The sequence below is a fragment of the Sminthopsis crassicaudata genome, chromosome 3 (genome assembly GCF_048593235.1).
Source record: "Sminthopsis crassicaudata isolate SCR6 chromosome 3, ASM4859323v1, whole genome shotgun sequence".
NCBI classification, from domain to species: domain Eukaryota; kingdom Metazoa; phylum Chordata; class Mammalia; order Dasyuromorphia; family Dasyuridae; genus Sminthopsis; species Sminthopsis crassicaudata.
In genome coordinates, this window is record NC_133619.1 from 557,034,799 (window position 1) to 557,050,352 (window position 15,554).

Below are 15,554 nucleotides of genomic sequence, written 5' to 3' on the forward strand. Positions count from 1 at the left end.
GCAGAGGTTGAGTGCCTACGATCACACAGCTAGTGTCTAAGGCTGGATTTGAAATTTGAAATTAACTCTTCCTGACTTAAGGCCCAGCCCTATAGCTACTGTGCCACCACCTGTCTATAGGACAATTTAATTTAATTAATTTAAATACCCAAGGTATTTAGTTACCTTATTAAATTTAGATTTTGAACCAAATTCTTCTCAATCCAAACCCAATACTTTCAATGGGATTTCTCTTTAACAACATCTCAGACAACTATTTATTCAGACACCTTCTGAAAGCTTCCAGTTAAGAGGAATCTCCTACTGCCCTGATTTTATAGAACAGAAAACTCAAGCCAAGACAGGTCAAATGACTGGCTCAAAGTCACAGAGCTAGTCAGTGTTCCCGTGTGGATCAAGGGACTGCAGAAGCCAAAGCATCATTTGGAACCCTGCATCTTGAATCCCTCTTATTTCCATAGGATCCACCTTACTCTGTTCTGCCAAAATCATCATTCCCAACACTTATCACCTCCTTGACTTTCAGCTGGGTCCCATTTCCTGCCCTGATTACAGAGATACCTCATCTGATCCCAGATGAAACAAAAGAAACTGTGTGTGTTGCTATGCTATGTCTGAAATTCTTGAAGAGACTGCCAGGGGTGGGTCTGTGTGACAGCAGCTGCTGGAATTAGGCTGTCCTGGGCGATCCTGACCCTGTACTGGGTCAGAGCTTCCTTTGCGTCTGTGCTCATGAAAGGGAAGGAATGTAACCTTGTGAGTCATTTCATTCTTTCTGGGTCTTTGTTTACTCATCTGACAAATGAGGGATGTGGAATAGAGAATCTCTAGGATTCCTTCTAGTTCTAACATTTTATATTATAGGGCTCCTTTTCAGCCCTAACGTTCTATATTATAAGGTTCCATTCTAGCACTGACATTCCATATTCAGGCTTGACCATTCCATGTTTCCAGGTCTAACATTTTGTGTTCTAAGTTTTCCCTCACCATTTGAAATATTCTATAATTCTTAAAGTACAGTGAAATAGTCTTAAAATACAAGTGCAAGTTCAAGAATTTGGGCTCAACCCAGGGTTGTCTTGGAGGAAACAGACATTTAATGCTTTCCAAAGTCATTGTATTTTAACAGAAGAGGAAAAGGAATACTTAAACAGCCTTATCTTACAAAAATAAATTTAATGAGCTATAAATGAACTCCTTAAGAAAAAACTCCCACAGGACCAGGTAAATTTTATGAACATTAAAAAAATTCATTCCAATATTATATAAACTGTTTGGAAAAATAGGTAAAGAAGGAGTCTTATAAAATTTCTTCTATTATAGTTTTGATACCTAAGCCAGGGAAAGTAAAAACAAAGAAAGAAAATGACAGACCAACTTCCCTAATGATTACGGATGCAAAAATTTTATTTTATTTTATTTAAAAAAAATTTTAAATGAAACACTATCAAGGAGACTACAGCAATATGCCACAAAGACCATATACTATGACCAGGTTGGATTTATACCAGAAATGCAGAGTTGGTTCAATGTTATGAAAACTATAAGCATAATTGACCATATCAATAACAAAAAAGTCATATGATTATATCAAAAGATATAGAAATAGTTTTTTTTGACAAAATTAAAAACATTAGGAAGCATAGGAATAAATGAAGCCTTTCTTAAAATGATAAGTAGTATCTATTTAGAATCAAGAGCAAGTATTTTCTCTAACAGGGATAAATTAGAGGTTTTCCCTATGAGATCAGATATGAAGCAAGGATGTCCACTATCACCACTATAGTAATATGGTAAGAAAAAGAAATTGAAGGAATTCAAGCCCTGAGGAAACAAAACTATCACTTTTTGTGGAAGACATGATGGTTTACTTAGAGAAGCCTAGAGATCAACTAAAAAACTAGTTGAAACAATGAATTACTTTAGTGAAGTTGCAACTTATAAAATAAACCATCACAAATTATCAGTATTTTTATATTTTCCAATAAAACCTAGCAGGAAGAGGTAGAAAGAGAAATTTCATTTAAAATAATTGCAGATGGTACAAAATATTCAGGAACCTACTTGCTAAAACATAAGCACAAGAACCATCTAAACATCTAAACAAAACACTTTTCATACAAATAAAGACATACCTAAAAAAATGAAAAATAGCAATTGTTCCTGAGTAGGTTGAGGAAACATAATAGAAATGACACTCCTACCTAAACTTAATTTACTTATTCAGTGGCATACCAACAAACTAACAAAGAATTATTTTTTAGACCTAGAAAAATAATTTTAAAAATTCATTTGGAAGGAGACTATCAAGGGAATCAATTATAAAGAAGTGAAGGAAGGTAGCATGGCAGTACTAGATCTCAAACTACACTACTGTTTGATACTGGATAAGGGACAGAGTGGTTGTTTAGTTGAGTAGATTAGGCATAATACACAGAAGTAAATGACCATAGTAACTTATTGTTTGACAAACCTAAAGATACAAGGTTTGGGGGCAAGAACTTATTTTTGATAAAAACTTCTGAGAAAATTAGACTTGTCTTGCTATTCATGTTCTGGAGTAGACAGCTGGACCTATTGAAGCTAAGTTTCCACATCTATAAAATGGGAATTGTGATATGTTGAGATTTGTTAGATGATATTCTGAATATCTCTAATAATATTGTATATATATGTTATATATACTTATAATAATATTGTATACATGTTATATATACTTATATTTTTATATATTTATATTATATATATTAGGTAATATTTTATAGTGATCTGTGGTTGGGTCTTTTTCCTCTGCTGGTCTCTGAGTTTCAGGAGGGCAAAGATTGTGCTTTAATTTAAGCTTTTTACATTCCCTCATTGCCTAAGCCTCAACTATGCTCTTCACATGTAAAATAAATATTTAATTGAATATTTGAATAATATTTTTGAATTTTGAATATTTGAAATAATAAATTGAATAATAAAATAAATATTTAATGAAGGAATGAATGAAGGACAGATTGAATGGATAAAGAGATGCTGTCTACCCAGGGAGTTTAGCTAGTTAAACTAGTTTTAGCTAGTTTACTTAGTCTACTCCGGGAGCCTAGCAGCCATAATGCAGTTTAGCTTGGACAGTAAATGTCAGGAAGAGCAGATATCCTCTCAAATGTGGGGGAGGGAAATCAAACCTTACAAAGGACAAGGACATGACTTCTCTTCACTAGTGCTGAAGTTGTATTGCTGAGTTACTATCTGCCAGCTATCATCAGGCAAGCAGGACTAATGGGTTTCATATTACATTCCTTCCATCTCCCTATTCTGCCTGATGACCTGTGGCAACTTTCCCGTCTGGCTTTAAAGTTCAGCTATGAGTAGAATAGTGTTTACAGGAGTAGGGATTTGGGTGGGATAATAGCACAGACACAGCACAGTATTCTGAAAAAGGGCAAGCCATATATTATATGCATATATATCATATGCATCATATATCATATGACTACAATGACTTTAAGAAAATCAGTTCCCTCAACTGTAAAATGACAGTGTTAAACTATATGCACTCTAAAACTCCTTTCCAGTTCTAACTTTATTTAATAATATATAGTTATATTATAATATTATATAATATAAAATAATATAGATAATATTATAGTTTTCATGGGAAAAAATCCAAGCTACCTATAATCATATGAAAAATGCTCTGAATTACTAATAATTAGAGAAAAATCATTTTTTTGTGGTATCACCTTGAACCAATCAGATTCAGTGGAATTAGCAAAAAATGAAAATAATATATGTTGGAGGGGCTGTGGAGAAAGACACACATTAATGTATTCCTAGAGGAACTGTAAATTGGTACAACTATTCTGGAAAAAATTAGGAACTATGTCCAAAATGTTACTATATTGTGCATATTCTTTGATCTAGTAATACTACTAAATAGTCTATATTTTAAAGAGAACAAAGAAAGAAGGAAAGGTCCCATGAGTAAAAAATGTTTATAGTAGTTCTTTTTGTGGTGGGAAAAGAATTGGAAACTGAAGGGATGCCCTCATCAATTGGGAAATGATTGAAGAAATTATGGCATATAAATGCGATGGAATAATATTGTGCTACAAGAAATAATGAAGGGGGTAATTTCAGAGATACCTGGGAAGACTTGCATAAATTGATATAGACTAAAGTAAGAAGAACAATGTTTATTGCCATCAATAATATGGTAAAAATGAACAATTTAGAAAGACTTAAGAATTCTGATCAATGAAGTGAACAACCTGATTTTTCAATGGATGGATAAAGAATACTAATTCTTGAGAGAGAGACAGAAAAAGAGAGAGAGAGAGACAGAAAAAAAAGAGAGAGAGAGAGAGACAGACAGACACAGAGACAGAGACAAAGGGAGAGACAGAGACAGAGAGGAAGAGAGAAGAGAGACAGACAAAGATAGAGAGAAAAAGAGAGAAGACAGAGACAGAGACAGTGAGATAGAGAGAGACAGAGACAGAAAGACAAAGAAAGATAGAGAGAGGAGAAAGAGGGAGAGAGAGAAAGAAGAGAGAGAAAGAGAAACTATGGAATATGTAGTACAAAGAATGCTATATCAATATTTTACTAATAAGAAAATTGACCTGGAGAACATTAAGTCCCTGGCACTGCCTCTCATGGATAAAATCATAACATACTAAAGATTGTACATTGGTAAAATTCTTTAAGGCTTAAAAATAATAGCTAACATTTACATAGTACGTACTTTGTGTCAGACATTGTGCTAAGCACTTTACAAATGTGATATTATTTGATCCTTACAACAACCCTGGGAGTTAGGTGCTATTATTATCCTCAATTTACAGATGAGGAAACAGAGGCAAACAGTATTAAATTTCTTGCTCAGGGTGACACAGTTAGTAAGTGCCTCAGACTGGATTTGAATTTAGATTTTTCTGACTCCTGATATAATATTTTATCCATTTTACCATCTTACTAGCCCCACATAGCACCCTTCTCACAGCAATCCTGTGAAGCAGACAGCACAAATATTAAGATTGTCATTCCATAGATGAGGAAACCAAAACTGAGAGAAATCGGAATCATGCCCAAGTTTACACAGCTAGTGTCTGAGCCAAGCTTTGAACCCAGGTCTCTTGACTCCAAATCCAGTGATATTTCCTTCTCATCTTAGACCAGTCAATCCCATGGTTAGCCAGAGATAATATGGCCTTCATAGATGAAGTTTGGTGGAGGTATATTATTACTATTATTGATAATAATAAAAGCCTATTAACTTCTATGTTAGAAACTCTGGTTTTCTTCAAAACTTGGGAAATGTCTTCTCCATGAAATCTTCCCTCCTATCTTTTAGAGCTCTGCTTCCAAAATTTGCATATTAACATAGATATTTCTCCCCTAATAGACAGTCAATTTCTTGAGGGCAGGGACTGATTCATTTTGGCCCAGGGACCTAGTACGGTGCTTAGGATATGATTTACATTTAATAAACTGTTAATTTATTGATCAAAAAAACTCAATGATTTACAAAGTGCTTTGCATACATTATATCTTCTGAAACTCACAATAACACTAGGTTGTAAGGAGGCAACTATATATTAATATTCCTATTTTACACACAAGGCGTTTGAGACTGGAAGAGTTGCTCCAGATCACACAAACTAGTCAGCTACAAGTTTACTTAACTACAAGCTACTTACTCTAAGCTAGTAAGTGAAAAGCTGAGATGTAAACCTGGATCTTCTGTCTCAAAACCCAATACTCTTTCTACTATATCACATCTACCCTCTCTTATTAAAAAAAGATAGGGTCTAATGTTTTCTCGTTGGAAATTTTATTATCAGAGATAGAAATAATATGAAGACTTTTCGGAAAGGAAAACTTCAGAACATGTTTAATTATTAGGGAGTTTTTTTTTTTTTTCTTCTTTTATCAGGTCAAAATCTGCCTCTCTTCAGGGCCCATCTTTGCCATTCAGTCTAAGTCTCATCATTTTTTTTTTCTTTCCCCTCTAGGAAACTGGCTTATTTGGTTGCTGGTTCTGTCTCTCCCAGGAGGGCCACTGTTCAGGCTTGGTGACCTTGGAGCCTGCATGCATGGGCAGTCCAGCGCCTTAGCCAAGGCTAAGCTGGCCCAGGGAGGCATGGGGAGAGTTACCAAGGCTCTAGCCTACTTTCCAGAGACCTCTACATGACACAGTATTAGTATCTCCTCCTCGTCTTTAGTCACCAGCCTTATACTTGGTGTTAAGACTAGGACCTAAGACTGACTTAGTTAAAAGGTGGTTTGTCCCCAGAGGGCTTGTTAAGTGAGGTGCCGGCTATGTTCCTGGCTTGAGACCCCCACTCACCTTGGATGTCATCATTGAACATGCAGTACTTGTTTCTATATTTGTGGAGAAGGCGGAAGGCGTTGGCATTGGCAAAATCTTCAAACTGGATGAGGCAGTTTATTCCAAACCTGTGGGCAGAGGAAGAGGCGAGAGCTCATAGCATCATCTCTGTGACAGATTCCCCAAGCTCTCACCTGGACTTTGTCTACTTAGAACCACCTTGGGTTGTGCAGGAAGTACAAGGCTTACCGGAGAGAGCCAATGCTGTAGAGAGATCAATGGCATTGGAGGGTCCTGCTATTGTTTTACACGAAAGACTTTGGATAAGTCTTTCTCTCTGGGTCCTGATTTCCTCATCTGTAAAATGGAGGGGAAGGCATTTGGACTGCATAATCCTTTGCAGCTCTAATCCTATGATCATCTTTACCATTTCATTGGCTGGTTGATTAAGGTCTAGTTTTACTTTATCCTGGAAAGGGAAGAAGAGATGTCTGGGATGGTAATGGGAATTCTTTGCTTTGGATGGTTATTAGGATCTATCAACATAGCATCAGTTCCAAGCCTGGAAGAGTTCTGTTAGTAGAGGTAAGTTGGGAAATGAATATCTCCATAGGCTATGACTATTCTAAAAGGAAAAACAGTTCCCTTGAGTTGTTGTTCAATTGTTTCAGTCATGTCCGACTCTTTGTGCTCCCACTGGGGGTTTTCATGGCAAGGACACTGGAATGATTCGCCATTTCTTCCTCCAGCCCATTTTACAGATGAGTAAACTGAGGTTAAATGACTTGCTCAGGATTACATAGCTAGTAAGTGTCCAAGGCCAGGTTTGAATTCAGTTCTTTCTGATTCCGGGCCTGGCCCGCTATCCACTGAATGGACCACCTGCCCAGCTCCTCTGTAGACCAAAATAACACAGAGAAAGTTCATGGAAGCACAGAATCTCAAAATTATAAGCGATCTCCAAGATTGTCTATGTTTGTAGAGGAATCCCCTCTATAATATCTCTGGCAAGGGAACATCCAGTTTACACTTTTCAGGCAGAGGGAACTCACCAATCTTTTAGGTAGAGCACTCTATTTTTTGTAGATGTCAAATTGTTGGGAATTTTTTTCTTACACTGAGAAAAATTTGTGTCCCTTTGGGGCTCTGCTTATGGTTTCTTGTTCTGTCCCTTCAGACCAGGCAGAAAAAGGCCAATCCCTTTCAATATAAGAGTACCAAATACTCACAGACCGATGTCTAACCTTCACTCTAAGCTAAACATCTCATCTCTAGCTCCTTCTCACTTCCTATGGCCTAAAAACCTCCTGGAGAGATTATCAGGACCATGGAAGCAGCATCAGGGTCAGGTTTTTAAGTGGGCTGTTTCCTTACATGTTGCCATCGCCTCCAAATGTCTCACTCCTGCCCCACCCTGCTGTGAACAATGTCTGACATACTTTTTAAAGAGATTGATTCCTTTAGGTTAATTTGAAGGTGCCAGCTGACCATATACTTCTATCATTCATTAATACCTTGGTGTGATTTATACTTTGCTGCTGGCTATATGATTGATACTTCTTATCTCAAAGCTGTAACCTCCAATTGAGAGCTGATTTTAAAAGAAGAGAAAAGTTCAAGGCTGGGGGTACGACCAGGCAGCATGAGGGCCCTGGCCACCTGAGAGAAAATAATACCATTATAAAGAGGGACTGGGAAAAAGGCATCCACCACTAACTTAGCCTGCAATTTAAACTAAACTAAGAATTCTCTTTTCCTAAGAAGAGCAACATCGTTATGTAGGCAGGTATGAGAAATAATTCAATTATCCTTAATGATGTCTGTCACCTTTTAAATAATCTCATCAAATCATAGCATATCAAAGTTAGAAGGGACATTGAGTCAAAACATCTAATTTCCTGGCAGATAAACTGAAGGTCACAGAGAGAACTGAGTGATCCAAGGTTATCCACAAAGCATTACTGACAGAAGTGAGGTCATTACCCAATCTACTTTTGGCATTTCTGCCTCCCTACTTCATAGAACCACAGAATTTTAAGATGAAGTGATGTGCTAGCAAATATTTAACAACTGGATCTCCAGGGGGAAAAAGTGCAAATGACAGGCCTTTAAGTTTTATCTGCATCATTAACATTATCTCCATCACTTTCTTAAGTCTAGACAGTAAAACAAAAACAAAAACACAAACAAAAAACCCAAACCCCCAAAATCAAGCCCTGATTTATAGCATACTCTGAAATTTTAATATACTCTGAAAATTTAAATATTATTTAACATGAGTTGATATAAGCTGGCTCCAACACACCCATGACTGGAAGAGAATTTAGAGACAATTTAATTTAATCCCTTCATTTTCCAAATGGAGAGATTGAGCCTAAAGAATGCTACTGGAAAAACTGTAGAAAAGTGTTCTTAAAGGTAGCAAAGTCCTGATAAATTAAGCTTGAATAGGCGATATCTACTTCACTGCTGCCCACTGGAGGTAAGAAATTCCAAAGAGAAAAACAATTTGGGAGAAAAACAGCTGGTTAAGCTGACCTTGTGTATAATCTATATCAAATTGCTGGCCTTCTCAAGAAAGGGGAAGGGGAGGAAGAGAATTTGGAACTCAAAATTTTTTTTAAAAAAGCTTAGATTTTTTAAAATATGTAATTGGAAAAATAAATATAATGTATAAATAAAAAATAAAATATAATATAAAAATAAATAAAATTTTAAAAAAGAAGATGGTATTTGACAAAAGGAATTTGGATATCTAGATCACAATTTAAAATGCTAGAAAAATAGCAGACTAAGATCCAATAATGCATTTGCTTAGATTTGTACAAATGTGATCAAAAGCAATTTAAAATGAAAATGAAAGGGAAGGGAGAAAATGGCTAATTTCCATCCATTAAGCTAAATACTATAAAGGATAACTATAATATTGGAAGAAAGAAAACTATTGAGATACCCTGAAATCTATAGGAGATGAAACCCTCTAAAGGAGCCAGAAATGAAACCCTTTGCCTCTGAAGTTTATGCATAGATCCACTGAGTGCAACCATGGAGGTCTCCTAAAACCCTGAAAAAATGTTGTGATTCTGTGAAATAACTTTTCCAAGGTCACACTACTACGCAGGGGCCCCCATAAGGTCCAGGGCTCTGCACTGAAGAGCTAAAATGATATGCCTTCCTAGAAGAGTAAAGATTTGCCAAGGCCTGCATGGGGTGTGAATTTCAAATATTTGGAAGGAAAATAAAGTGTTTTCTGGGGTTGGTGACATTTCCATCCCCCCATTCCTACAGAAGGCCTCCTGTGCACAAACCCTTGATTTTCTTCTCTTTGCTGATAGAAGGCTGAATACTGAAAAGGTCAGAGCATAGAGCAGCATGACACATACAGGCTCTCAAACACACAGAGTTAGCTGACCTTTAAACAGCTCCATTCTCCAGTGCCAGGGGGTAATTTCTCTGCCGTATTCACTCCACAGGGCACTATTTCTCTTGGTTGTACTTATAAGAACCATCGAACATACAACCAAGTTCACTGCAGTCAAAAAATTTTTATCTACTTTCTGGCTATCAGAAGGCCCAAATAACAATATCAGTAGCAGAAATAATTAGCTAACATTCATTCAACTTCAGGTTTATGGAATGCTGGGTATATAGTATATATTTCTATGGTGATGTGATCATGCTGCCTTTTATGCTTTCTGGAATATTAAAAAACCATCACTTAAGCAAGTCAAGACATCACTCTGTGATGTCACTGGTCTTCCTTGAAAACAAAGGATGAGCAAAAGTATAGTAGTAATCCCATGGTCTCCACTTTTTACTAAAGCAAATTATAGATAGTTATTATATCCCCAAATGGAGATAAGGAAAATAAATTTTTAGAGAGATTAAGAAATCACAGATTTTGAGTTACTTAGTCCAGTCTCTCTCTCTCTCTCTCTCTCTCTCTTTTTTTTTTTTAACAGATGAGGAAATTGAGACCCAAGTGGGATTTAATGATTTGTCCAATGAAAGACCCAAGATTTGAAACTTGAATGATATTGGGCGAGTCATTTAATGTCTTTGGGACTTAGCTCCCATATCTATAAAACAATGTGTGTGTGTGTGTGTGTGTGTGTGTGTGTGTGTGTGTATGTGTGAAATCTCCCCTAAAATCCTTTTGCAACTTTACCTCTATGACTGCTGTGAATCTAGGTTCTCCTTCAGCACTGAACACACTGAATGCCTTTTGTTGTTGCTTGATAACTTTTAGTCAAGTCTGATTTCATAGCCCCACTTGGGGTTTTCTTGGCAAAGATATTGGAGTAGTTTGGCATTTTCTTCTCCAACTCATTTTACAGATGGGGAAACTGAGGCAAACTGAGCGAAGTAATCTAGGGCTACACAGATACTAAGTGTCTGAGGCCAGATTTGAACTCCAGATCTGGCATTCCAACTACTATATCATGTAGATGCCCCTCTGGGTTCCTAGGACAGTGTAACTTCTGCTACAATAGGTTAGTAGTGACCCCTCTCTACATATAACCTCCCTATTTGAAATGTACTGAATAACACTGAACTAATAGGAGATTTCCAAGATTAATAATAGTCCCTGGGTTCAAAGAGTTTATCATCCAATGATTCTTCACTCTTCACTGAAGCAATTTATTAATATTTATTAAATCCCTATTTCTTAGTAATCAGTAAGATATAGAGTAAAAATGTACTGGGGAGGAAGATTTTAACAGATGAGGAAAGTTAATATTAATATTCAGGAGGAATAGCCCTGAGTCCCAAATAATTAAAAGAGATAAAAATTTCCCCTACTGGTATAGACAATAGTTCAGAGAGGAATGCTAAAATTATTCAAGGGAAATTTTTTTTTTTAACACAATACTTCAGTAGCATTTTTTAGAAGCAAGTACAATTTCACCACAACTTGTCATCCATACTTGTAACAACAATTTCTGTAGGCAAACCACTTGAAGCATATGATCCCAAGGCATCATTACATTCGTGTGAGATAGGTGGAGAAAATATTACTCCCATTTTACATGTGAGGGTAACTGAGGCTCTGGGAGTTAAGTGATTTAGGCAAAGTGACAAGGGTAATAATCAGTTAAGTACTTTGTATATAACAGGCTACTGTGCTGGGTGCAGAAGGAAGAAAAAAAGGATAAAAATGAAGTAATTTTTGCCCTCACTGAGCTTACTTTCTATTGGGGGAAAAAACATGTATAATACATAAATAAGTATATGCTAAATATGTAAATATAAAGTACTGCCTCTTTTATATGAGAGTAGTTCAATTAACTGACAGGGAGCAAAAAATGGATTTTGGATACAGAAAATAAACTGCTATTTAAAGAGTACTAACTTGACAAGATTGTAAACTACAATTCCTTTTTCATATAAACAATTTTGACTGCAAAAGGGAGAAGAAAAACTAATAAAATTAAACTAGGAAGAAATACAGCTTTTGTATAAGTGTGATATGAGACAGACTGTTTTGAGGACTGAATAGAGAGTTCAGAAGATTCCTTAGGGGACAGAGAAATGGCTCAGGATTCAGAATATTGTGATATTTCCATTTACATGCATGTGTCTATTTTTAGAGCTGGACAAATTAAAACTTACAAAATGATGAATTAAATAATTTTTTTTTGGGGGGGAACTATTGCCTTGTTCAAGAGTCTACATAGCATATATATCCTGAACTTACACAAGTTGATATTTTTTCTTGGTGGTTGTGGCAGTAAGCACTAGCAAGTAAGAAGGAAGAGAGATGAAAAAAAAAAGATTGCTATAAATGATAGAACCTAGACTTAAACCTAGAAATTCTAATTTCAAGTCTAGTATCTTTTCTACTATCCTCACTGACTCTCATATATAACATGCTTCTATAAAAACCTAAATGAGAATATTTTGCTACTTCTATTGGACTTAAAATACACATTTACAGTATTTGTAATAAAACTAAGAAATAAGGCTGCATTCCTTTTAATTATTCTATAATTTATAAATATATGTATGTATATATATGCATATATATATAATTCTATAATTTAGAATTTCTACTAGGTCAGGCTGGCCTTCTCCCAATGTATCCAATTTGGTATATATAATCCTGGATTTGGGAACTCTGGCTTCAATTCAAGGCAAATCAACTCAAGTCAATGCAACATACAATATTAAGTGTGGCTATTTCAAAGTCTGATTCTTTTTGTACAGCAAAACAATTGTTTGGACATGTATACATATATTGTATTTAATTTATACTTTAATATATTTAACATGTATTGAGCAACCTGCCATCTGGCGGGGTGGGGGGAGGAGGGGAAAACTTAGAACAAAAGGTTTGGCAATTGTCAATGTTGTAAAATTACCCATGCATATATCTGGTAAATAAAAACTATTAAAAAATATTAAGTGTGGACTGTGTAGAAGACATGAAGACAAATATGGTACAATTCTTTCTGTATGAATATCCAGATCCATACAAAAAGAACTGTACCATATTTATCTTCATGCCTTCTATATAGTTCACACTTAATTTTCCAATAATTTAAAAAAATTAACATCAATTTAAAAATTTTTTGAGTTCCAACTTCTCTTCCCAACCCATTGAGAAGGGAAGCAATATATCAATTATACATGTAAAATCACATAAAATGTAATTCCATATTAGTCATTTTACCAAAAAACATACCCCAAAGAGCAAAAGTCATAAAGAAGGTGACAAAGTACACTTCAATCTTTTCTTAGAGTTTATCTGTTCTTTCTCTGAAAGGTGGATAGCATTTTTCAGCATTGGTCCCTTGGAATTTTCTTGAGTCACTGTCTTGATCAGAGGGGCTAAGTCTTTCACAGTTGAACCTTATTACAGTATTGTTACTGTATACAGATATTCTCCTGGTTCTGCTTACTTTACTTTGCATCAGTTCATATAAGTCTTCCCAAATTTTTCTGAAATCATCTTCCTTATCATTTCTTGTAGCACAATAGTATTACATCACAATCATATACTACAACTCATTCAGCCATTCCCTAATTAGCATTCCCTTAATTTCCAATTCTTTGCCATCACAAAAAGAGCCTCTATGAAAGTTTAGTACAAATGGATCCTTTTCTTCCTAGAAAGCCTTTCCTGACATCAAGTATAAATCTGCCTTTTTGAAATCTCCACCCTGTTTCTAGTTTTTGCCCTCTGGGGTCAAGGAGAACAAGTCCAATCACTCTTCTGCCCTTCAAATACTTGACAACTTTAACAATGCTTTAAGCCTTCTCTTTTCTAAGATAAACATGCCCAGGTCCTTCCATTAATCCACAAATGACAGGATTTCAAGATTTAGTTGTATCTAAATCTGGGGTGAGTCTCAATTCTGCCATTCACTTTCTAATATGACATTGGGTAGGTTTTCCTCTTTTAAGGACTCTTATTTCCTCATCTATATGGGCATTGGACCAGATTATATGGATTCTTAACCTTTTTTGCGTCATAGACTCTTTTTGGCAGTCTGGTGAAACCTATGGATCCTTTCTCAGAATGATGTTTTTAAATGCACAAAATACATAAGATTAAAAAGGAAACCAATTGTATTAAAATAAGGTTACCAGAGTACTAAAGATCCCAGGTTCATGGATATCTTGAAATTTATCCATAGAGTCTTTGGGGGTCCATGGACATAAAGTTCAGAATCCCTGGGTAGAGGATCTTGATGGTTCTTCTAGTTCCCAGCAGTAGACAGTTCTAGGATTCCAGTCTATTTAAATGCTCCTGACTTGAAAATTCTCTTTCTTCTACATCAGCTTGTGATCTATACAGGATTCTACCTAGTTAAGTCAGTCCCCAAATGAACTTTTAAACTCTTTACACCGTGGATTCTGGCAATGCTGGAGGAAATTTTTAATACAGTTATGATCAAAACAAAATCCTAAAGTGGCAGATGAACACCAACCCAATCCAAACACAAAGCTGGCCAGACTGCACTCTGGGAATCCACTGGGAAGTGGCCTTAATGTAAAAGCATTCCAAGGTTAGGGATCTCTGGAAACATTGGGGGTTCTGTGGGTAGAATTCAGGTTTTTATTTCTTTCTTCTTTCCACTCTCTCCACTCCCTACTGCATTCCTCTGCATTCTTTCTCCAACTAAATTCTAGCATATAAATAAAAATCAACTGATACTTCTAAAGACAAATCAACTATCAGATAAGTATGAGGATTCACAGGATGATCAGACTTAGAGTTGGAAGACACCTCAGAGGTCAAGTCCAACCCTCTTCATTTCGCAGAGAGGAGGAAAATGGAGGTCAAGAAGTATAAGCGATCTAGATGGTGGAAACTTTATGTATACCTGCTCTTTTGATGCTATACTTCAGGGAACTAGAAGGATAACAAACAGTTCTCTTTCTAGTGAAAATAAACGATGGTAGTTTGAGGATAGATAAGGACATGATTTAAGTGGTCTTTCTAATTGATGGCTTGCTATACACATGAGGAGGATGTACCATTTCTCAAACATCTGGAAACATATTGAACTCTTCTAGGCCTGAACAAATATTAGGGACCCATGAGTGTAGTTGAGTTTGGTCAGACAACTCAGGGAAGAACAATAAAAAGTGATCATCAACATTTTTGTATATCACAATGCTGAGTCATTGAATTTGTAGCTCATAAAAAATGCCAGATCTTTTCCTCAAAAACTACTATCTTCTCCCATTGCATCCAAGACCACCTTCAGTCATCCTGATCTTTATGTGACCCACTGGACCCAGATGGCTCTGAAGGGGAAATGAGACAGGGAACCTTGCCCAGCCCTCCCTCCCTTAAATCCATTCACCTGCATGTCATGGCTTCCTCTCTCTCCTGTCATGGTTCTCTTTAAGAATGAAAGATAAACAACAACAATCTTTCACTGGATAGTGCCTGCCCCTTCTCCCTTTATTTTTTAAAACCATTCAGTGGAAGCATCAGCTATTACCTTACAGAATGCTATTTCCTTTCCTGTCAGGAATTAGTGTTGTCATAATTATGAATTTTCTAGAGAAACTAGAGAATCTACTTTTTTCTCTTCTCTTTACTCTCCTTTTATCCTTTTCTTTCCTCTTTTCCTCTCCTCTCTTCTTTTTTCCTTATCTCTTCTTTTCTTTCTTCTCCTCTCTTCTCCTTAGTAAGAGCTTTTGAATGCACCTCCAGCCAGGTGAAAAGGATCTTAATCTCCATATGGTGAGAACGTTTTGGTATAGTCCAAAGTCTCTC

General features: G+C 36.0%; 1 protein-coding gene across 1 annotated transcript in view; it reads right to left on the reverse strand.

Moving 5' to 3' along the window:
• ME3 (malic enzyme 3) overlaps positions 1–15,554 on the reverse strand; it is a 279,762-nt gene that overhangs the window by 25,972 nt on the left and 238,236 nt on the right. Inside the window, exon 8 of the mRNA XM_074304676.1 lies at positions 6,338–6,447. Within this exon, the coding sequence (XP_074160777.1) occupies positions 6,338–6,447 (110 nt within the window). The remainder of the gene's footprint in view (positions 1–6,337; positions 6,448–15,554) is intronic.